This window comes from Macrobrachium nipponense, chromosome 39 (assembly GCF_015104395.2).
Source record: "Macrobrachium nipponense isolate FS-2020 chromosome 39, ASM1510439v2, whole genome shotgun sequence".
Taxonomy (NCBI): Eukaryota; Metazoa; Arthropoda; class Malacostraca; order Decapoda; family Palaemonidae; genus Macrobrachium; species Macrobrachium nipponense.
The window spans coordinates 7,471,222-7,495,182 of NC_061099.1; the positions used below are offsets into that span (position 1 = coordinate 7,471,222).

General features: G+C 35.6%; 2 protein-coding genes across 4 annotated transcripts in view; one reads left to right on the top strand and one right to left on the bottom strand.

The window, feature by feature from the left end:
- The window catches only part of LOC135210092 (gastrula zinc finger protein XlCGF26.1-like), a 798,432-nt gene that overhangs the window by 74,747 nt on the left and 699,724 nt on the right, over positions 1–23,961 (bottom strand). Inside the window, exon 4 of one of the 3 annotated variants that reach the window (XM_064242891.1) lies at positions 3,680–3,811. The exons of the other annotated variants lie outside the window; for them this stretch is intronic. The gene's annotated coding sequence lies outside the window, so the exon portion shown is untranslated. The remainder of the gene's footprint in view (positions 1–3,679; positions 3,812–23,961) is intronic. 3 annotated transcript variants of the gene reach the window in all.
- Positions 1–23,961, top strand: part of LOC135210094 (carbonic anhydrase-related protein 10-like) — a 221,850-nt gene that overhangs the window by 46,691 nt on the left and 151,198 nt on the right. Inside the window, exons 2-3 of the mRNA XM_064242896.1 lie at positions 10,778–10,834; positions 11,749–11,885. Of these exons, the coding sequence (XP_064098966.1) occupies positions 10,778–10,834; positions 11,749–11,885 (194 nt within the window). The remainder of the gene's footprint in view (positions 1–10,777; positions 10,835–11,748; positions 11,886–23,961) is intronic.

Consider the following 23,961-nt stretch of genomic DNA (forward strand, 5'->3'; position numbering starts at 1 on the left):
AAGAGGATATTGCAGAAACGGAGAAAATTGCAGATTCAGACACAAAATGAATAATTATGATGAAGGAAGATCAAATATTATGGAAAAGTTGGATTTTTAATGTCAGAATTTCTGGAAATGAAAAAAAGAACAACATACCAGAACAGGAAAGAGACATGGGAAAATCCTTATTACTACCATTATTAATGAAGGAGAAACAAAACACGCAAACCATCATAGTGATGAATGCGCAGGGTTTAGTTACGAGTAACTCAAAAAAGAAAAATAGAGTACTTAGAAGAACTAACCCAAAATGAAAGAAATAGATATAATGAATATAAGTGAAACCTGGTATTCCCAAGAGACTGGGAATGATGATCAAAATAAAAGGTTCCAAAACTTATAGATCAGATAGAAAAAATAGGAATCAAGGGGGAACCGCAATATATGGAAAGACAAAAAAAAAACAAGGAAAAATATATAGAAATATAGTAACTCAGAATGTGAACTAATAGCGGTAGAATTTGAATCTGAAAATTGATGAACAGTAGTATATATAGACCTCCTAATACTAAAGAGTTTGGACTTAATAATTGAAAAATTGGATGATATATGTAGAAAATCACAAGGACTGGACTATTCTACCTATCTGGTGACTTCAACTTTCCTTTCGTAGAATGGAAAGAACGAAAATAGGAGATTGTGGTTGTACTTATACATATAAAAGAGAGTAATAGTAGTGCAGAAGATAAGAGGCAATTTGAAAAAGCTATTAGGATATGCTACTAGAATACAACATTCAACAAATAAATCACCTGCCAACAAGAAGAAAGGAAAAATACTTTAGACCTAGTATTTGTGAACGAGATGAATTATGTTAAAGAAATAATAGTTTATAATGCGAGTATTTCAGACCATAATGTCATAGAATTAACAGTTCATTCCAAAGCAAGTGAAAATAGAGATAAGCAAGAAATGAAAAAGTGGGAAGGATATGGAAAATACAACTTCTACAGTAAAAATATAAAATGGTCAGAAATTAATGAAGAATTAAACAAAGATTGGGATAACATTTTCGTAAGTGATGACATAAGGGTAAAATACGGAGATATTATATAAAATATTGGAGAAAATAGTGGAAAAAATATATACCGAAGAAGAAAAGTAAACATCATTCATGCATACCAAGAGACAGAAGGATCTTGTTCCAGAAAATCAGAAAGTGGAAAAAGGTCTTGCAAAAGAAAAAAAATGCATGGAAAGTTATAGAACTAAAAAGTAAGATAGAAAATGCAGAACAAAAGATTATACAATCAAAAGAAAATGAAAAACGGGACTTGGAAGAAAAAACCCTATTAAATATCAAGCAAAACCCCAAACTATTATACTCATATGCGAAGAAGATGAATAAAAGAAGAATAGAAATAGGCCCTCTGAGAATTGAAGGGAGATTAACGAATGAAAAAAAGGAAATTTGCAACATACTGGCAGAACGATATAAGAGAAGAATTCACCCCTAGAATAGATAATGAAGATAATGATATAGAAGTAAGGGAAGAAAATAGTGAATATTTAGCTGACTAGAAATTAATGAAGCTGATATTGTGCAGGCAATTAATGAAATTAAAAAGGAGCTGCTGCAGGGCCGGATGGAGTCCCTGCTATTTTGTTAAAGAAAGTAGTTCATTCTATCGCAAAGCCACTTGCAATATTATTAAGACAAAGTGTAGATACAGGCAAGATTTAGATGAGCACAAATTAGCATATATCACCCCTACTTTCAAAGTGGATCAAGACTAGAGGCAAGTAATTATAGCCTGTGAGTCTAACATCACATATTATGAAAGTGTATGAAAGGGTAATGAAGAAAAATATTATGAAACATTTAATAAAAATAATTTGTTTAATATAGGACAACACGGTTCGTACCCGGAAAAAGTACACAAACCCAACTGTTAGTCCACCGTGAGAACATATTTCAAAATATGAAAAGCGGAAATGAAAAACAGATGTGGTTTTATCTAGACTTTGCAAAAGCTTTTGACAAGTAGACCATAATATATTAGCAAAGAAAATTAGAAAAGCACAATATCGTAGATAAGTAGGAAGATGGTTAAAAGAATTTTTACACAACAGAAAACACCGATAGTTATTGCAAACGATGAGAAATCGGATGAAACCAAGGTAATATCCGGTGTGCCACAAGGTACGGTGCTAGCTGCAATATTGTTTGTTATTATGATTGAAGACATAGACAAGTAATGTTAAGGATTCGGTAGTGAGTAGTTTCGCTGATGACACAAGAATAAGTAGAGAAATTACTTGTGATGAAGATAGGAACGCTCCTACAAAGAGACCTTAACAAGTATATGATTGGGCAGAGGTAAATAGGATGGTATTTAACTCTGATAAATTTGAATCAATAAATTATGGAGACAGAGAAGGAAAGCTATATGCATATAGGGGACCTAATAATGAGACAATCACAAATAAGGAAGCAGTTAAAGACCTTGGTGTGATGATGAATAGGAACATGTTATGCAATGATCAAATAGCAATTCTGTTGGCAAAATGTAAAGCAAAAATGGGAATGTTGTTACGGCACTTCAAAACAAGAAAGCTGAACACATGATTATCTTTATAAAAACATATGTTCGTAGTCCACTTGAATATTGCAATATGATATGTAGCACTATCAAAAGGATATTGCACAAATAGAGAGTGTACAAAGGTCCTTTACAGCTAGAATAGAAGAAGTTAAGGAGCCTAGACTACTGGGAAAGACTACAATCCTTAAAAATTATATAGTCTAGAAAGGAGAAGAGAACGCTACATGATAATTCAGAGCATGGAAACAGATAGAAGGAATAACAGAAAATATCATGGAACTAAAAATATCAGAAAGAGCAAGCAGAGGTAGATTAATAGTGCCCAAAACTATACCAGGAAAAATAAGGAAAGCACACAGGACATTAATCCACTACGCACCAGCATCGATAATGCAGCGTCTATTCAATGCGTTGCCAGCTCATCTGAGGAATATATCAGGAGTGAGCGTCAGATGTGTTTAAGAATAAGCTCGACAAATATCTAAACTGCATCCCAGACCATCCAAGATTGGAAGATGCAAAACTAATACCGGAAGATGTACTAGCAACTCTCTGGTAGACATTAGAGGCGCCTCACACTGAGGGACCTGGGGCAACCCGAACGAACTGTAAGGTCTGTAAGGTAAGGTAAGGTCTTCTTTTTCTTCTTCTTCCGTTTCTTCTTCTTCTGTTTCGTCTTCTTCTTATCTATTTTTTCTTCTCTCTCTCTCTCTCTCCCTTTGTTTCTCATTCTCCTTCTTCTTCTTCTGCTCTCTCTCTCTCTCTCTCTCTCTCTCTCTTTCTCTTCCTCCTCTCTCTCTCTCTCTCTCTCTCTCTCTCTCTCTCTCTCTCTCTCTCTCTCTCTCCTCTTCTCTCTCTCTCATCTTCCTTCTTCTTCTTCTCTATTTCTGTCTTTCTCTTCTTCTTCTCTCTGTTTTTGTTCTTCTCTCTCTCTCTCTCTCTCTCTCTCTCTCTCTCTCTAAAGGGGATCCAATCACGCTAATGCCTACAACAAATAATAGTTATATCAAATGTATTAACCTTGATGCGATTCTTATGGCTTGTGTCTTTTACAGAGACAATAGGTACCTATATATCAACAGATGACTGACCGTAGATTCCTTGAGTAAACCTGAGATGTTGTTTGATAGCTTTTCCTTATTGTGTTTCTTTACTCTGGGAGAGTACCGCCATCATTTTCCTTGATGATCTTTCTCGACGATTGCCGAACGTAGGGAGAGGGTCTGGAAAAAGAGGCAACGGGAAATAAATGTATCAATAAAAGAAAGAATAGATACAGGAAGGGACGCCACATTCTTACCGTCGGCTCTTTTGGACTATGAAGGGGCTTCCTTTCCAGAACAGTTAAGGAACAATTGTTTCATCTATCAACTAAGTTAAATACACAAATATGTTAAGAGAGATCCATTTAGCTGCATGGTGATAAGAGAATTTTTGCTTTCTTTGCTAAAAGGAGCAAACTTTCATCTTTTTCCTTTGCTGCACTGTTGTGGGGGGAATGGGGGGGGGGGGGGGGATTTTGTTTAAATCCAGCTATTGTAATTTATCATGTGGTTTCTGTTGCCATTTGATATTACGGGGATCTACTTATTTTTTTTTTTTATGAAGGTGCATGGTTCATGATGACTATGACTGCTAACTACAGAGAGGTGTTGGATGAATTGTATTCACCTATTGTGGCAATTAATCTCTCCGTATGATTTAGTTTCTATATTTATGATATACTCCTGTATTACATTTACCCAGCTTTCCTAAACAGTATGCTACAGTGTTGTATAATATTTCAACTAAAGCAATGGTGTCTACACTTTAAAAAAAATTTGTTTGGCCTTTTTGACGTCTTAAGTCTATTAAATTTAATAAATATTTTCTTTACTGTTTAAGTCTACTAAATTTAATCATTATTTTCACCGAAACAGTGGCTGCCAGGTCCCCTGATTCCTTTCCAAATTCAATGGAAATTCCTACATCATACAATTTTGGTTTTCATTGTATTTTGAAAAAAAAAAAAAAACTTCTTAGTAATAAAAATGCTCTTACCTCTGCAGTCTCTCAGTAGTACCTATACAAAAACGACGAGTTAAAGATGCATTCTCCTTTAAGAGATTAAATAACTGGTCGACTGTATCCATACAATAAAAGATTACCTGATCGACTGTATTTAAGCAATAAAAGATTAATCACCTGATCGACTGTATTCAAGCAATAAAAAATTAATTAATTTATCGACTGTATTCAAGCAATAAAAGATTAATTACCTGATCGACTGTATTCGTCAATAAAAGATTAATTACCTGATCGACTATATCATGCAATACAAGATTAATTACCTGATCGACTGTATTCATGCAATAAAAGAGTAATTACCTGATCGACTGTATTCGTGCAATGAAAGATTAATTACCTGATCGACTGTATTCACGCAATAAAAGAATAATTACCTAATCGACTGTATCATGCAATAAAAGAGTAATTACCTGATCAACTGTATTCGTCAATAAAAGATTAATTACCTGATCAACTATATCATGCAATAAAAGAGTAATTACCTGATCGAGTGGATCCACATGACGTCACAACACTAAAGGTAAGAGAGCCCCACGAAAAAGAAAAAGAAATAAAAAAAATCAAATACAGAGCTGGACATTTACTATCTCCACGATGCCATTTACAGTCTGGAAATGTCTCCGGAACTGAGGAACGAACAACTTGGTATGGTTCTCTTCGGTAACAATCTCGTTTTTGTACATAGCTTTTCTCTTCCGCGTCAATCACTCGCTGACAGTTTTAATCCGCGACTATGGATTAAGTATCAAGTGGTGAGATTACTGCATCGTCCATTGATAACTAATCAAGGAACAAGTCAAGTAAATTGAAAAATAATTATTTGCCTATTGAAGATTATACACGCAAGTATCCACACATGGTTATTTTATGGCTTTACATATGCATGAGGGAGAAAGAAATATATTTTAGTATATATATATATTATATATATATATATATATATATATATATATATATATATATATATATATAATTAATTATAATAAATTGCATCTAAATCACTAAACTGAAAAAAAAAAAAAAAATAAATGAAATGATATCTAATTATTACGCCCCCACGGAATTTAACAATTACGTTCTCATTGTATTAAAAAAAATCGAAGTATGAGGTAAAATAGAAATAAAAAATACTAGGAAACGATGATATCAACACCAGACGAGAAACCAGCGAGAGAGAGAGAGAGAGAGAGAGAGAGAGAGAGAGAGAGAGAGAGAACTCATCCAAAGACGATATGGACAATTTTTCCCCTCAGCGTCATCCCCTCACTCCTGAGGGTAGAATACGAAGCCGCGTGCTATAATTGATAAAGTAATTAAAATGTCAGTCAAAATCGAGAATTCCAGATCCATCCGTCCCTCCATCAGAATTCCACAAAAGGGTTTTGGGAACAATTCCCATCAAATCTCCATCTTTCTTTCAAGCGATTTTGTTTCTGTTCGCCTTTTCGACTGTCTTCCCTCCTTCTCTTTCCCTCTTTGCTTGTCATTGTCTTTCTGTCTGTCTGTCTGTCTGCGTATCACTTGACGGGGATTTCTTTTGTAATATCAGTTACACTTTTATTTTTTTTGGAGGTGAACGTTTTGTTTTGTAAGCTGATCTTGGTTTTGTCCAGGTCAAGGTCATTACATTTCCACGTTTCTGCTGACCTTGGTCAGTTGTTTCCTTGTCTATGTCGAACTGTCTGTTCTGCTCTGAACTCTGTCTTGTTTACGTCTCTGTCTATGTCTGTCCACCTGTCTAAACGTGACCTTCCTTTGGTTCGTTTCTGAATTTCTGTACACTAGTCAATTTTTTTTTGGGGGGGATGGGGCCGGTGGGGCTGGGCTGACAGTTTTGACCCCCATCTGTTTGTCTTGATGTACACATTCTACCTGCTTTTCTGTCTTAATTTTTGTATTTCATACTCCAAATCGCTTCTGAAAAGTTCTGATGTTTATCTAACCGATTCTGCATCTATGATTGGATAGATATTAGTCTTAAAATATTTTTTTGCATGCTATATATTTATTTACAACTTTGTCTGCCTTCCCCCACCGCTCCCCCTCTCTCTCTCTGTCTTTCTCTCTCCTTGTCTTACCAGGTAGTCTTTCATCTTTATTGCCGTTCTGGTTTCTTTACATCTGTTTCCTCACACATTTGAGGCCCCCTCTCTGTTTGTGAAGGTCTGTCACAAAGGCAAGCTGTCATTAACTTTCTCTGTCTGTAGACCCATCTCAGTCCCTGTTTGCCTATTTCCAGGTCTTGTCCTCTGAGTGACTTGATTTTGCAAATATGCCAACTCTGTCTTCCTTTCAGCAAGCAAGGCCTATATTATTATCTTAATATGTATTCTTACTTGAATCTGTTCCCCATTTGTGTATGAGAGGTCCACTATCACTGTTCCCCATTTGTGTATGAGAGGTCCACTATCACTGTTCCCCATTTGTGTATGAGAGGTCCACTATCACTGTTCCCCATTTGTGTCTGAAAGGTCTACTAAAACTGTTCCCCATTTGTGTCTGAAAGGTCTACTAAAACTGTTCCCCATTTGTGTCTGAGAGGTCCACTACCGAGCAATCTTCCTGTTTTCTCTGAGATAGTTGTAAACAATTACTCTTTAGCAGATTTTGCCACTTTGCTAGAACCTAAAGGTCTCTCTATCTCCATCCCTTCATACTGAGAGTCCGTTCGCCTGCCTTAGTCACTAACTTATAATTCCTTTTCTTCAAACCACGGGACAGTCGACCTAGTAATGTCATTCAAGCTGAAACCCATCGTTTACAAATGGCTGAAATGTCATCTCAATGCACCATGCTAATTGTCCTTAATCTTTCAGACATTTATCTTTCAGGTGGTGTTTATTTATGCACACAGTTACTATTTTAATTGGTTAACTTTCCTTTATTATTTTAATCTGAATTTCATTGTAGATCTGCTATCATGGTCGCTTGTTGATCAACTCAGGTTGGAGGGATTTGCCATGACTTTCAATAACTTTCGGTGCTTGTTTCACAGTTAATTGTGAATTTCGCGAATAACAGTAATGGGAGAAACAACAGTAATTAGCATAAAACAAGTGGAATTTGATGATTAATTTAAGTTAAAAATCCTCAGCCTGCACTCAAGGAAAATTTATGCAAGCAGCAGTTTCTCCTCGACCATTTAACTGTAACAGTAATGTAGCTGCAATAACCAAGTCCACAATAATAATAATAATAATAATAATAAATAATAATAATAATAATAATAATAATAATAACAATATATTATTCAGTTCATATCAGGCCGTCTAATTATCTTTTTTATTGTTTTTTTTTTTTTGCCTTTTCCCCGTCCGTCTGTCTGTCTACACCTCAATGTTCATCAACTTGTCTTGCATTTATTAAAGTGTCCTATTCACTACATCTTAAACGAAACCAAATATTCCATATTACAGATCGGCTCGACCTGTCTCATTCCTGTCCATTCCAGGCTAGCCGTCTCTTCCCGTCTGTTACCAAGGGGGTCCGAGTGGCTAAGCGGCCCCCCCTGGTGTATACACCCCGTGTTTATCCAAACGAACCCAGGGTTCCTTCCTTCCTTCCCTCGGCACACCCTTTCCCCGTTAGACATTCGGCTTCTAAATTACACCATCTGTGTAACTGCATTATCTCTCTCCGTGAGGAGAATTGCACACAACTATCTCTCCACCAGGAGCACCGACTGACTGCCTTCATCGAATCACTCAGGTCTATTTCCCTTCGCTGACCTCTCTTTTTTTGTTCTCTCTCTCTCTCTCTCTCTCCAAGACTTTCTCTGTTTTGTTCCCCAGGCTCTCTCTCTCTCTCTAACCAGATTTTTTTTTCTCTCTCTGGATACTGTATGTCTGTCAGACTGCGTGTCTACCCTGACTCTCTCTCATATATATATATATAGATATATAGATATATATATATAATATATATATATATAGTATATATATATATATATATATAATATATATATATATAACACACATATACTCTACATCTTTGTCAGCCTGCCTGTCTTCAGACTCTCTCTTCTCTCTCTTCTCTCTCTCTCTCTCTCTCTCCTCTCTGTCTCTCTCTTTGTAGATATTGTATATCTATCAGTCTGCCTGTCTTTCTTGACTCCCACAACTTTCTCTCTCTCTCTCTCTCTAGATACTGTATATTTGTCAGCCTGTTCGTCTTTCCTGACTCTCTCTCTCTCTTCTCTCTCTCTCTCTCTTTTCTCTCCCCAGAAACGTTTCCCCCTTTCCATTCCAAAATTGGCTCTCTCTCTCTCTTATACTATGTCTCTCTCCCACCCCTTTCCCCACATGATTCTTTTCTCTATCCTTCCTTCCTTCCTTCCCTCCTTCCTTTCTTTCCCCTCTCCGCTTTCTAAATACATTCCATGTGCTCTGTTCTGCTCTGCTCTGCTCATTGTCTTCCTGCTGAGAGCGCGCGCTGAAGTCAAGTGTAGAGCGCTGTATACAATATCGTTTTAATGTCCTGTCGCTCACAGCAAAGAGGCAGTTTAATTAGCCTCGAAAAAGGCAACACACTGATTCAGCACTTGGAGATTAGCGTAGTCAGCAACATTCTCTCTCTCTCTCTTCGTGACTCATCCAGCAGATATCGGAGATAATTGGGAAATTGATTTCGCTATGTTTCTGAAATGATAAGGTCACTTATTCATTTGAGAAAATGACAGCAGGAACTATTACGAAGTGGAGGTTTGGATGTTCTTGAAGCTGTATATGATAAAATTAGTTAACTGCATCGTTGCTTGAATATACGAGATATGATATATGATATATGATATAGATATATGATATATATATTTATAAATATATATATATATTATATATATATATGTATATGTAATTCAGACACTTGTTTTGCTATTATCGTTCTTTTAAATTTAGCTAAACTTTTCCCTTACTCGGGAAGTAAGCCTACGAAATGCTTTGTTGTTATTTTTTTTTTTTTTTTTTGGGGTGGGGGGGTGGGGTGGGGGAGGAAGCCTCAAAAGGTGTTTTGCTTCGAGTTAAAAGATACAGGAATTTTAGGATAGAATATTTATGAATTACTCATTGGAATGAAAATGTAAAAAATAAATAATGTGCATTTTATACAGTACATAAAAAGGATTTCTAATAAAATAGAGCGTATTCATTTTAATTTTCTTTAGTGAAACAAAGCTCCATAGGACTGTAGATTTTAGCATGTTCGAGTAAGCTGCAAGTCGGATTACGCGTTTTTTTTTTTTTTAAAGGAAGAACCACTTCATATAAATCAACTTGAAGTCGAAATCGACATACCAATGAAATGCTTCGCTTTCAATCCTATCATGAAATCTAGTTCAGAATTCGAAAACCTAATTATACGTTCAGAACTCGAAAACCAACTTAAATGTTCAGAACTCGAAAATAAACTTAAACATTCAGAATTCATAAACCTAATTAAACGTTCAGATCTCGAAAACCTTATTAAACGTTCAGAACTCGAAAAACAACTTGAACGTTCAGAACTCGAAAACCTAATTAAACGTTCAGAGCTCGAAAATCAGCTTAAACATTCAGAACTCGAAAACGAACTTAAACTTTCAGAATTCGAAAACCTAATTTAATATTCAGAACGAAAACATAATGTAAACTTTCAGAACTCGAAAATGAAAAACATTCAGAATTCGAAAACCAACTGAAACATTCAGAGTTCAAAAACCTAATTAAATGTTCAGAACTCGAAAATGAAAAACATTCAGAACTAAAAACCCTAATTAACATTCAGAATCCGAAAACCTAATTAAACATTCAGAACTCGAAAACCAACGTAAATGTTCAGAACTCGAAAATTTAAAACATTCAGAACTCGAAAACCTAATTAAACCTTCAAATTCGAAACCCTAATTAAACGTTCAGAACTCGAAAACCAACATAAACTTTCAGAACTCGAACTAATTAAACGTTCAGAATTCGAAAACCAACTGGAAACCAACTTGAACCCATTTCCCCACATCAGTACCAAAGAAGATAAAAATAAATGACATTGTAGTTGTATCTACTGTACTTAGACACTTCCCCCGCCGTTGGCACAAATCACCCCCTTTCGTTCCTTGCGAGGTAATTATCAACAGTTCCACTTTTCCCCGACAGATGGCCTCGGCGTCAGCTGGGACTGGGCGAAGTGGTGGACTTACGACGGCATCTCAGGTAAGTAAACAAAGTACGACACGAAGCCTATAAATTATTCCTGAGCGAAAACCAATAGTCACGTGGGTGCCGTCTTAGGCGGCTGCGAAATACACGCACACACACAAAATATACACAAGTATGAATCAGAACATAGTTGTGTGAGTTATAGAGATAGCATGAGGGAAGCTGATGTTTCATTTTCCACCTGCCTGATTCTATCTGGTTAATCGCAATTCATTTTTATAAAAGTCAAATTTAAATACACCTGGATTTTTTTTTCATCTATGAAACACGTTGACTGCAATAAAATTATTCTTTATGCCTTCTGTTGGGAAAGGATTAAGATTGAGAGAGAGAGAGAGAGATAGAGAGAGTGTGGTGAGAACCTTTAAAACGCTACTACTACTACTACTACTACTACTACGAGAGAGAGAGAGAGAGAGAGAGAGAGAGAGAGAGAGAGAGAGAGAGAACCTTTAAAAGGCTACTAGGAAAGGGAGAAAGAGATAGAGATAAACCTTTAAATCGTTACTTGGAGAGAGAGAGAGGAGAGAGATGAGAGAGAGAGAGAGAGAGAGCCTTTAAAGGCTACTAGGAAAGGGAGAAGGAGATAGAGATAAACCTTTAAATCGTTACTTGGAGAGAGAGAGAGAGAGAGAGAGAAGAGAGAAGAGAGAGAGAGAGAGAGAGAGAGCCTTTAAAAGGCTACTAGGAAAGGGAAAAAGAGATAGAGATAAACCTTTAAATCGTTACTTGGAGAGAGAGAGAGAGAGAGAGAGAGAGAGAGAGAGAGAGAGAGAGAGAGACTTTAAAACTACTAGGAGAGAGGGAGAGAAAGAGAAATAGAACCTTTAAAAGGCTACTAGAGAGAGAGAGAGAGAGAGAGAGAGAGAGAGAATAATTAACCCTTTTTTTTCCCCTTCGTTTCCCAGGTCCTCAATTCTGGGGTCTGATCAATCCCGAATGGTCGCTTTGTACGCACGGTCGTCGCCAGTCCCCAGTCAACCTCGACCCTTCCCAGCTGCTATTTGATCCAAATCTGCGACCGTTACACGTGGACAAACATACGGTGAGTAAAACCGCTTTAAAATATATGTATCTATCATTTTTTTTTCCTGGCGCCACTCATTCAATAACTGCAGGTAATGTTGGGAGTATCACCCTCTTCAATGAAGCTATGGCCACTTCAAGAGCTTTCAAGTGTTTTATTGTTGCTCAGTCTATAACTTTTTTTCCTATTATTCCTGTACTATTGTAACTTCTACTGCGACTCTTACTGTTTCTTTTATAAGTCAATGATTTTCCACATAATTCGTATACTGTAGTAACTTCTAATGCAACTCTTACTGCTTCCCAATCAACAATTTTCCAATAATCTTACACTGTAGTAACTTCTAGTGCTACTCTATTCCTCAATCTATCATTTTCTTCCATTATTGCAATGGTCGATTCTTCGTAATGTGTAAGCAATTACGAATATGAGCGTAAACCGAAGCAACTGACGAATCTAACAAATTCAGCAGACGAAATGTAAAGCAGGCGTTTGGGACGACTACAATACGGAATCATACTCTATTTCCTAATGCCATCTTGTAATTTTGCCTTATGAGGCAGATACCTTGCTGAGGGTAGATTTGCTAGGATATTTACTATCAATATAGGAAAATTAAAAATATACTCAGATCCAATAACTAAGAAGGCTCTGAGCAACATGGTAACATGTCTGTCTGTCTGTCAGCGAAAACTAACCCATCCAATACTGATATAGAAGTTCGTTATTACGTCTGTTATTCCTCATAACCTTACATGGCCTTTAATTACATACGATAGAGGAGGCAAACTGTAATTTATATGAATAAATCGACCTTAAGTGTCAATATATTAAGGCAAAGGCAGCTTATAAATAGTACCTAATTGCTTTCAGTAACGTCACAGTAAGTATTACTAAACGGTAAACGGCAATTTTCCCTTAATATTGAGTTCGTACCGCAGTATCACGAACGGATTAAGTCGCCAAGAAGGTAAACTGCCTAATACTTATTAATGAGAAGGCCACAGAAATGCCAAGGATAAAGTAAAGATTACGCTGGTCAATTTGTGTCATGTTTTCATTATTTTTTTTAGTTTTCTGTAAAAGAAAACTATTGAGAGGTTTTGTCAGTCCGTCCACACTTTTTTGTTTGCACTTTTTTTTCTGTCCGCACTTTTTTTTGTCCGCACTTTTTTCTGTCCGCATTTTTTCTATTCAAGGTTAAAGTTAGCCATGATCGTGCGCCTGATAACGCTGTAGGAAAGGGCACCACCGGGTCGTGGCTGAAAGTTTCATAGGTCGCGGCTCATACATACAACATGATGTCGAGACCACCAAAAGATAGATCTATTTTCGGCGTTGTTGATTATACGCTGTACAGAAAACTCGGTTGCAATTTTCACTTGTTTTGTACCATTTTCACTTCGTACGTAACCAATCTGGTTAACGTAGCGCCTCAGTGGCGTGATCGGTATGGTCTTGACCTGCCACCTCGATTCTCAAGCCTTCCATTGAGGTGTTAGAGAAGTGTATTTCTGGTGATAGAAATTCACTCTCGACGATGTTCGGAAGTCACGTCAAGCCGTTGGTCCCGTTGCTGAATAACCAAACTGGTTCCATGCAACGTAAAAACACCATACAAACAATCTGGTTAACAAGAAGACGAATCTTAAAAGCCATGTTATATTTGATCGTGTAGACTAACAGGTCTCTACGCTATAATACGCCTGTCTATAAATCTTGGCATTCACGATGGCAGAAGTACCGCTATCCCCTCACATGACGCAATCGATAACTTACGCGCAAACACAAACATAGCACGCAAAATAAAAACTCTCATAAAAGATGGACGCACGATGGCTTTTCCAATGGTAGCTACTGCCCACTTGGGCGGATACTGCAATAAATCATTTTAGAAATGAATTTTTTACAAGAAAGACCGAGAGAGAAAAACCTGGACACAAACAATGCAAAAATTCATTCGCGAATCAATATCCTGTTTTATTCAGAAGCGTCTTTTGTGTGCTAGGAAGCGAGAGAGAGAGAGAGAGAGAGAGAGAGAGAGAGAGAGAGAGAGAGAGAGCTGCCATAAAAATCTTCACACTTTTAGTACATCATTCAACTGTCAATTTGAGGGAGAAAACGAATTGGGCCTCGACTTTCCAAATTAATAACTGGTTGGGGGACTTACTCGAGTTTGTACGATTTTACCTGAATGAACGAAAAATCACATGCGTATAAATATATAGTTTATTTATATATACAGTATATATATATATATATATATATATATATATATATATATATATATATATATATAAATATATATATATATATATGTACATACATACATACAAAAACACAAACTGAAACATGTATTCAATAAATACTACATAGAATAATACAAGAACTGTAGTTCTGCAAGAGAAAGGACTTGAGAGGTAAGTCTCTCTCTCTCTCTCTCTCTCTCTCTCTCTCTCTCTCTCTCTCTCTCTTCTCTATATATATATATATATATATATATATATATATATATATATATATATATATATATACATATACATATAGAAAATATTTCTAGCTTTCTGCAAAGATTTGTTAATTAAAAACTTTGGGTATTTTAACCTATTTCCTACGTCATAAATTTTACAATTCTCGGAGTCTAGGAATTCCGGACTGCATATCCGTAGTGCCCTTAAAAACATGCTACAAAAAACTGAAAGTTTTACATTAACAAGGTGGTCTGAATAATAGAAATATTTTTTATTCCAGTAACAATAGTGAGCCTTTCGTGAGAAAAAATATCTTGACACTGCCATATAATGTAAATCTTTCCTTTATTCAGAAATTACTGAAAACTTTCAAGATAAATGTGGTATACAAAAATTCAGGAACGCTTCAAAATGTCATTGTGCGTAATTCCCCAAAACAAACTAGTGGCTGTATTTACACGATTCCTTGTGCTGGCTGTAATTACAAATACCTTGGTCAAACTGGTAAAGAACTAGATTACCGTCCAAAACAACACCGTTACGCAGTTAGAACAGGTCAATCGACAAGTGCTTTATTTGTACACATGAATGATTTTAACCATAGTATAGACTGGGTGAAAAATGCATCTTGAGGTAATATTTTGTAACCATATTGTGAAAAGAAACATAACTGAATCTGCCTTTATTAAGCATTTTAACCATCAACTTATGAATCTGAGTTCAGGTCTTTTTAAATTAGATAGTTAACATGTTTATAAAATTGTAGGGAAATACAATGTCGCCTTATCAACAGCCTGTTGTACTAATTGCAGTTTCAGTTCTTAAGCACTTTTAAAGTATTAATTACTTGTTTGATAGTGACAATTTGTAACGATAATTTGCTTGTTAGTGGCTTTGATCTTTGTTCTGTGAAATTTTCTTGTTTTATGTTTCTATTTATTTATTTTACTTTGTACCCCGAGGAAGTGTACGCAATACACGAAAGCGCTTGGTACCGGTCTTAATTTTCACCTTTCATGTAGCTACTTACGTACATATTTGTCAAATGCTGTTGGTGACTTATTGCTGATATATATATATATATATATATATATATATATATATATATATATATATATATATAGATATTATTATATAGACACGTAACTTCAAAGCATTACAGGATAACATATACTATATACACACTCATATATGTACATATACATAACTTGAAAGTAACGCAAGCAAACAAGTCACTACTTCATGTATACAGCAGACTACTTCAGATATACATTAGTCAACTACTACTAAGCATACTGCTCCACTCCCTCCCATGCTTCCGTTTCTACATTTCTTCCATCTCATTTAACCACCAATTTATCTGTCTCCATTTTTCCTCTCATAACTTTCAGAATAATTACATAAACAATTACCAAAACCTCATCTCTTGCAGTCCACTCATTTGGAAGATCCACTTCATGACATTCTTCTACGTTTTCATACATGACAACTATTTAGACCAAATCTTCGTCGAATTTCTATCATTCTCAGGCCAACTTTTACAGCAAACCAGTCGCTCTCTCGTTTACAAATCAAGCAAGCTTCGTTTTCATCGTAAAAACTCCTTTTAACCACCGTACGTCTCCAAGATCTCATACATTACATACTGATTAATCCTAACATTTGTCATTAGCGTTTCATAGCCTATGCTAAAAAACATACGGATATACATGCTTATAATTAAAATGAGAAGTGTAACACGGATAACTTCATAAGCCCTAAGTGTGTTTTATACGAGGAACAAGGGTCAATAAATATTCACACCAGCTTCGATTTTACTTCAATGAAAAAATAATAAATGAATTAAAAAAATAAATAAAAAAACTACTACTTAATTACAGTGAATAACAGCATCACCAACTTTATGTGATGACCTGTCTCTTGACGGGAAACGTTACTTAGAAATTTAATGGAAGAATGTATAACATTCAAAGAATTATAAATTTCAAAAAATTATTGCATGACAGTAGAAACGTAAAGACAGAAATCAATATAGCACTAAAATCGTATTGACTGATCTTGACAAAATGGCAGACAATCAAGCAACCACACTAAAGGGTAGACGGACAATAAATAAATCGCAACATTAAAAATTCACATAAACGAAAATCAATACCTTTCACGTACACAAAATAACGCCTGCAAAAACTAAACTTGCTAAGGAAAGAAAAAACTCATTGTTTAGTACAGTACCTAATGACTCAGCTCTACCAGCCATCACTAAAATACATAGCAATAACACTTCCTCCTGGGGAATATAGGTACCTACATTAATTATGTAATGTCAGCTAAAAAACGCTCTATACACTTCTACGTGAGGGTAAATATTAACCATTTGTTAAGAAGCGAAGTTCTAGAGCAATTCTTTGTTTTATAAATAATAAAGCATCGTAATTCTTCTGAGACCTGAAGAAAAGCAGGAATTACTGGATAATGCTCATATACGTCTTCTTAATATGTCCTCGTACGAGGTAAGCTACACTTCAAAACGCTGGTCAATGTTAATTTGACTACTCGGCTCGTTCGTCCTCTATTTTATGATTTTATAGTTTCGAAGGACTGTCTCCTACCTATACTCTGTTTTTTTTTTCATCTGTCCATCCTCCTGTGGTGTTTTCGTATGGTAACACTGCGTCCCGGGCTTTAGATAGTTACATTCAGCTTACATTCAACAATAATAATAACCTTATTTCGAATATTAACGGTGTAATTCGCATACAATAAATTATTTAAAAACCACTCTTCAGTTGCAAATGTTACACCCAGATATCCTTTCTTTCATTTACCTAAAACCTCTTACACATAGCGTAACTATTTAAAGCCCGGGACGCAGTGTTACCATACGTAAACACCACAGGCGGATGGACAGATGAAAAAAAAACAGAGTAAAGTCATTACCAACTTAACCATTAACCCCTGTAATTCTGTGTGGTAATTCCCAGGATAAAATGTAAATATTAAACAGCATTTTGCCATTAATGTAGAACTGACGCATTATCTGTTCCTTTAAAGCCACAGAGGAGAGTGAAAATCTCATCTCTCTGTTTCTAAGCAGGATTTTCCCGTTAATCCTAATTCTGGAATATCAAGCAATCCATCTTGCCAAAACAACTAGTTTACAGCTTTAAAACAACATATGTCACAATTTATAAGCGCCAAATAACCCATTTCTTGAGGAGTGCTTCTCACAAAACACTGACAGGATGGTGACTATACTCTGTTTTTTTTTTTCATCTGTCCATCCGCCTGTGGTGTTTCCGTATGGTAACACTGCGTCCCGGGCTTTAGATATAGTTACATTCAGCTTACATTCAACAATAATAATAATATCCTATTTCGAATATTAACGGTGTACTTCGCATACAGTAAATTATTGAAACACTCTTCAGTTGCAAATGTACACCCAGATATCCTTTTATTTACCTAAAACTTACAGACAGCGTAACTATCTAAAGCCCGGGACGCAGTGTTACCATACAAAAACACCACAGGCGGATGGACAGATGGAAAAAAAACAGTATGGAGGATGGTGATTAAGGAGGATGGTGACTAAGAAGAATGGTAACTAGGGAGGATTGGGAGGATGGTGACTAAGGAGAATAGTAACTAAGGAGGATGGTAACTATGGAGAATGGTGACTAAGGAGAATGGTAACTAGGGAGGATGGTAACTATGGAGAATGTGACTAGGAGAATAGTAACTAAGGAGGAATGGTTAATATTGAGAATGGTGAACTAAGGAAATGGTAACAAGGGAGATGGTAACTATGGAGAATGGTGACGGAGGAATAGTACTAAGGAGGATGGGTAACTATGGAGAATGACTAAGGAGAATGGGAACAAGGGAGGATGGTAAATAATGGGAATGGTGACTAGGAGAATTAACTAAGGAGGATGGTAACTATGGAGAATGGTGACTAAGGAGAATGGTAACAAGGGAGGATGGTAACTATGGAGAATGGTGACTAGGAGAATAGTAACTAAGGAGGATGGTAACTATGGAGAATGGTGACTAAGGAGAATAGTAACTAAGGAGAATGGTGACTAAGGAGAATGGTGACTAAGGAGAATAGTAACTAGGGAGGACAGTGACTAAGGAGAATGGTGACTAAGGAGCGTAGTGGCCAAGAAACCAACCCCAAACCAACCACCGAAGCTTGATTAAAATTCCCGCGAAGGAAAACAACAAACTCACAGCAATAATGGGATTTTGCTTGAGGTCCTTAATTGCTAATACTTTGACAGACAAGTGAGGGGAAAGACCCCTTGAGGGGACTTTCGTGACCATACGAATAGTGGATGTCTTAAATAAATAAATAAATAAATAAATAAATAAATAAATAAATAAACGCACATACAAATCCAGACAAATACACGCAGTTTAAACCAGAGAGAAAATATCAAAAAACGAAACAAAAGAGATTCTTTAATATTCCGCGCCATTTCTTGGACCGACACGTGTTTGAAAGAGACGCAATTGTAGAGATTTATGCGCTTAATCTCTCGTTCAAAGACGTCCCAGGTGGGACGTATGTTTTTCAGCGAGTTATATATTTAATTCTTCAAAAGAAATATTTTGAAATGGGGTCTCCTACTGCGGGAAGATGCTGGTATTTTGTACTATTTGTCTACGAAGAGTGATTCTTCTGCAGTAACAATGAATGGAGATAAAACTAATTAGCAAAATCATTAACGTGATTATAGAGTCATCAAAATCATACCGGACTCTTCTAAATCGTTCATGGTTAAGGAGTGATACATCTCTATCATGTAATTATACACTAATTTAAATACGAAGATAATTAATGAAACATTTGTCATTATTATGGCACCATCAACGTCACATTGTAATTATAAAAACTTTAACAAATTCACAAATAAAAATCTATGTATGAGCAGATGCATAAAAGCCCCTGTTAATTAGAAACAAAAATTTGTTTTCAATCAGAAAAACATTCAAGTATACTTTGCATACCAAAAGACATCACGCCCATTACAGACATTCTGTGAAACTTCCAAAGTCCTTAGTAATAATATCTTAAAAGCCGACCATTGCTCTCCCACCTGCCTCTAAACCTCATCTTTACAAATGAAAATAAATAAAATACAATAAATTAAATAAATTAAACAAATTAAATAATATTTCCGAAATTCCCGTTCGCTTGATAACATTTTTCTAATTTTTTTAAAACCAGAATCCCATCTCAATTACCATTTAACATTTAAACAAGGGGGGTAAATTCCACTTAAATGCTTTAAAAATGTCGAAAAAGTTTATTATTCTCCGAATCATTTTCACAACTAACCTCCGGTAGACGCAGGATACTGAAACAATTTCGGTTACCCTATTCATCCTTACGCGTAAATGCTTTGAAAATGTCGAAAAAGTTTATTATTCCCCAAATCATTCCCCCAAATGAGCCTCAAGGAATCTGAAGGAGGCAAACACCAAGAAAAATAATGACGCGCGATTGTACTCTCCTCTGAAATGAACTAAAAGAAACTTGTTTATCCATTAGTCTACCTCCTCAAATTCCTTTAAAAATGTAAGTTCTCCAAATCCTTCTCAAAAGAAGCCTCACGTTGACTAAGGAGGTAAATGGCGAGAAAGCGGAAAGTTACTTGGTCGTAGTGGTCCTCATTTTGTTTCATAAGAAAGGGGCACCGGTCGTACTGGTTCTCATTTTGTTTCATAATCATGGACTACCAGTCGTACTGGTTCTCATTTTGTTTCATAATCATGGGCCACTGGCTGTACTGGTTCTCATTTTGTTTCATAATCATGGACTACTGGTCGTACTGGTTCTCATTTTGTTTCATAATCATGGGCCACCGGTCGTTCTGGTTCTCATTTTGTTTCATAATCATGGACTACCGGTCGTACTGGGTCTCATTTTGTTTCATAATCATGAGCCGCCGGTCGTACTGGTTCTCATTTTGTTTCATAATCATGGGCCACCATCACAATAAAAAAAATTATTATTTCCCATTTCTTTTTAGAGTAACGATAAATAAAGAACAAACAATAAATACTAAGGATTAAAATATATTTCTTACACACCAAATACAACCTGCAGATTGTCATAATTTTTGATAATGGTGACACAAGCTGTTTTGACAGCTTTTCGGTAAATTTAAACATATATGTAAAATGCCAATCTCCAGTTTATTACCAACTTTGCGAACGTCCCGTGGAACCACCTAAAATGTCACCATAGATGACTAATGGACCACGGACCGCCAATTGAGGTCCACTACTGAAGTTAAATGTTGGAGCCACGAAAATCAATTCGGGGTGTAGAATTCTTCGAGGCTTCAAACTGTTGGTAAAAATATTTCACGTGCTTTGTTGAAGTTTCCAACAACGAGGTAGAGTCATTTGGAATTTACTCACAGGAAACTACTTTTAAAATTCATTTTTAAAAAGACTGTAAAATGCCTTGCAACTCAATGAATAAACATGACTGTCGGAAAAGGAAATACGATGCTGCAGGCAGATAATAAAACGTATTTGAATTAAAATAGTAATATGTATAACAACACATTTCCATAATAAACAATAAAAAAAAAAACTTCGACCATTATATGGTAAATCTATTTTTTTTAATTAATCACCAAATAAAAATATAACCGATGAAAACAGTTAAGAATCACTTGGATTTGCATATGATAAGGCGAGTATTTAGTTGACAAATATATGTCATTTACTCAAGATGTTAAACCAACCCTCTTTAAATATGGTATGGCTGCTCCACTGCTTAATAGACAATCTTGCTATATTCCCCATTTGCTTACTAATTTTTATTATAAAACGTTATATATACATATGCATATATATATATATATATATATATATATTATATATATATATATATATATATATATATTATATATATTATATCATATATATATATGATATATATATATCATATATATATTATATATATATATATATATATATATGATACATATATATATATATATATATGTTACAAAATGTGGATAATTGCCAAATGTGTACATTTTGCAATTAATTTTGCCTATTGTGTACAATTTGCAGGCATCAAGCGCTGCAAATTGTACACAATAGGCAAAATTAATTGCAAAATGTACACATTTTGGCAATTATCCACATTTTTGCGTAACATATATATATATATATATATATATATATATATATATATATATATATATATATATATATATATATATATTCATTAGTTGACCTTCACCTTTTAGGAGCAATCAACCAAAGGTCAAAGGTTAAGGTACCAGGTTTTCCGTAGTTTTAATCAGCCATACCCGGCTCATATTCTTGGTTTACTTTTCATTAGCATTTCAATCTAACAAGGTTTACTATTTTAAAGGTCGAATTCCCGTAAGAGATCACGATTTTTCTACGACAGACGCCCATGTATAGACTCTGGATAAATGGTAACAAGTTCGTGTACTCAGTGCCTAGTGGGATTAGAAATTACTTACGTGCAATAACAATTTTAGTGATCACAGCAGAACACTACTGTAGAAATCTCTGTCGGGCTGTAGGTGGAACAGTAACCACCGCCGACACCTGTAAATGAAGTACAATAACAATAATGACTATGACGGTTCTATACAAATTTGTTTTAAGCTTTAAGAGGAATATGAACGTCTTGTGTTTGAGGCTGTAAGAGAAAAGTTAACGTCCGCTGATTATTAGAGGGAAAATTAAAGCCCTTTGAGGTTGTGAGATGAAAGTTTACGTCCGAGGATTATCAAGCGGAAAATGAACATCCTTTGTTTGAGGTTGTGAGATGAAAGTCAACGTCCACTGATTATCAAGAGGAAAATGAAAGTCCTTTGTTTGAGGTTGTGAGATGAAAGTTAACGTCCGAGGATTATCAAGCGGAAAATGAACGTCCTTTGTTTGAGGTTGTGAGATGAAAGTTAACGTCCACTGATTATCAAGAGGAAAATGAAAGTCCTTTGTTTGAGGTTGTGAGATGAAAGTTAACGTCTCGCTGATTATTAACAGGAAAATGAAAGTCTTTTGTTTGAGGTTGTGAGATGAAAGTTAACGTCCACTGATTATCAAGAGGAAAATGAAAGTCCTTTTTTTGAGGTTGTGAGATGAAAGTTAACGTCCACTGATTATCAAGAGGAAAATGAACGTCCTTTGTTTGAGGTTGTGAGATGAAAGTTAAGGTCCGAGGATTATCAAGAGGAAAATGAAAGTTTTTTGTTTGAGGCTGTGAGATGAAAGTTAACGTCTGCTGTTTACTAAGAGGAAAATGAAAGCCCTTTGTTTGAGGTTGTGAGATGAAAGTTAACGTCCGCTGATAGCTAAGAGGAAAATGAAAGCCTTTTGTTTGAGGTTGTAAGAGGAAAGCTAACGTCCGCTGATTATTAAGAGAAAAATTAACGTCTTTTGTTTGAATCTCTAAGAAGAAAGCTAACGTCCGCTGGTTACTAAGAGAAAAATGAACGTCCGATGATGAAAATTACGACCCTGGTCAGCCTCGATGAGGGCCAGCCCTGACGTGTTTAGGACACGACCAGCAGAGGAGTAATTCTAACCAATCTCTTTCACCATCACGCCACTTAACGCTGGATATTACTCGTCGATCTATGACAGGTCTATTTTTTTCCATTTCTTTCACAATGACAGAGGGTTTTTCCTTCCTTCTCAATGGCAAGGTTTTTTCCTTTCCCAATGAGTTTTTGTCCTTTCTTTCCCAAACGATAGGTTTTTTTTTCTTTCCCAATGTGTTTCTTCCTTTCTTTCCAAAATGATAAGGTTCTTTTTTTTTTTTCCTTTTTCCAATGACCGGTTCTTTCCTTTCCCAACGAAGTTTTTCCTTCCCTTCCCAAATGACAGGTTTATTTTTCCTTCCTTTCCCAATGACAAGTTTTTTTCCTTCCTTTCACAGTGACAGTGTTTCTTTTCTTTCTTCCAAAAAAGACGGAATTTTCATTCCTTTCCAAAGGACAGGGTTTTTTTTCCCAATAACTGTGCTTTTGTTTTTCTTTGCACGATAGAGATTCCTAATTCCTTCACCGAAGATCTTCCACAGGGAAGATAATCAGTGAGTTTTTTGTGTGTGTGTTTTACATTTAATGTGGAAATGGTAAGAACAAATGAACATTTTTGAAACATCACTCATTATGAAGCACCATCAATTTTATTCTCGTCGAAATACTCAAGGCATGATCCGACCTCAACCTTACTTGGGGCGCATGCTAAAATCTAGTCAAATAATGCGATATTTCACCAACGAAAATTAAAATTAATATGCTATATTTTATTAGAAATAACTGTTCTATACTGTTCAACATGCAAATTATCCATTTTTTAGATTTTCATCCTACTCATTAAATCATATATATCCTATCTTAAAATTCCTGTATCTTCAACTCAATGCCAAACACCTTTGTCAGACCTTTTTAAGCTTTTCCATAGGGCTTTCCTAACCCCCAACAAGAACAACAACAACAGCAACAGCAAAGTAGTTTACAGGCTTACTCCCCGAGTAAGCGAAAATGTCTAAAAACATTATTCGCTAAGAATATAATAATAATTTACTTCATCCTTGTCGAAATAGTACC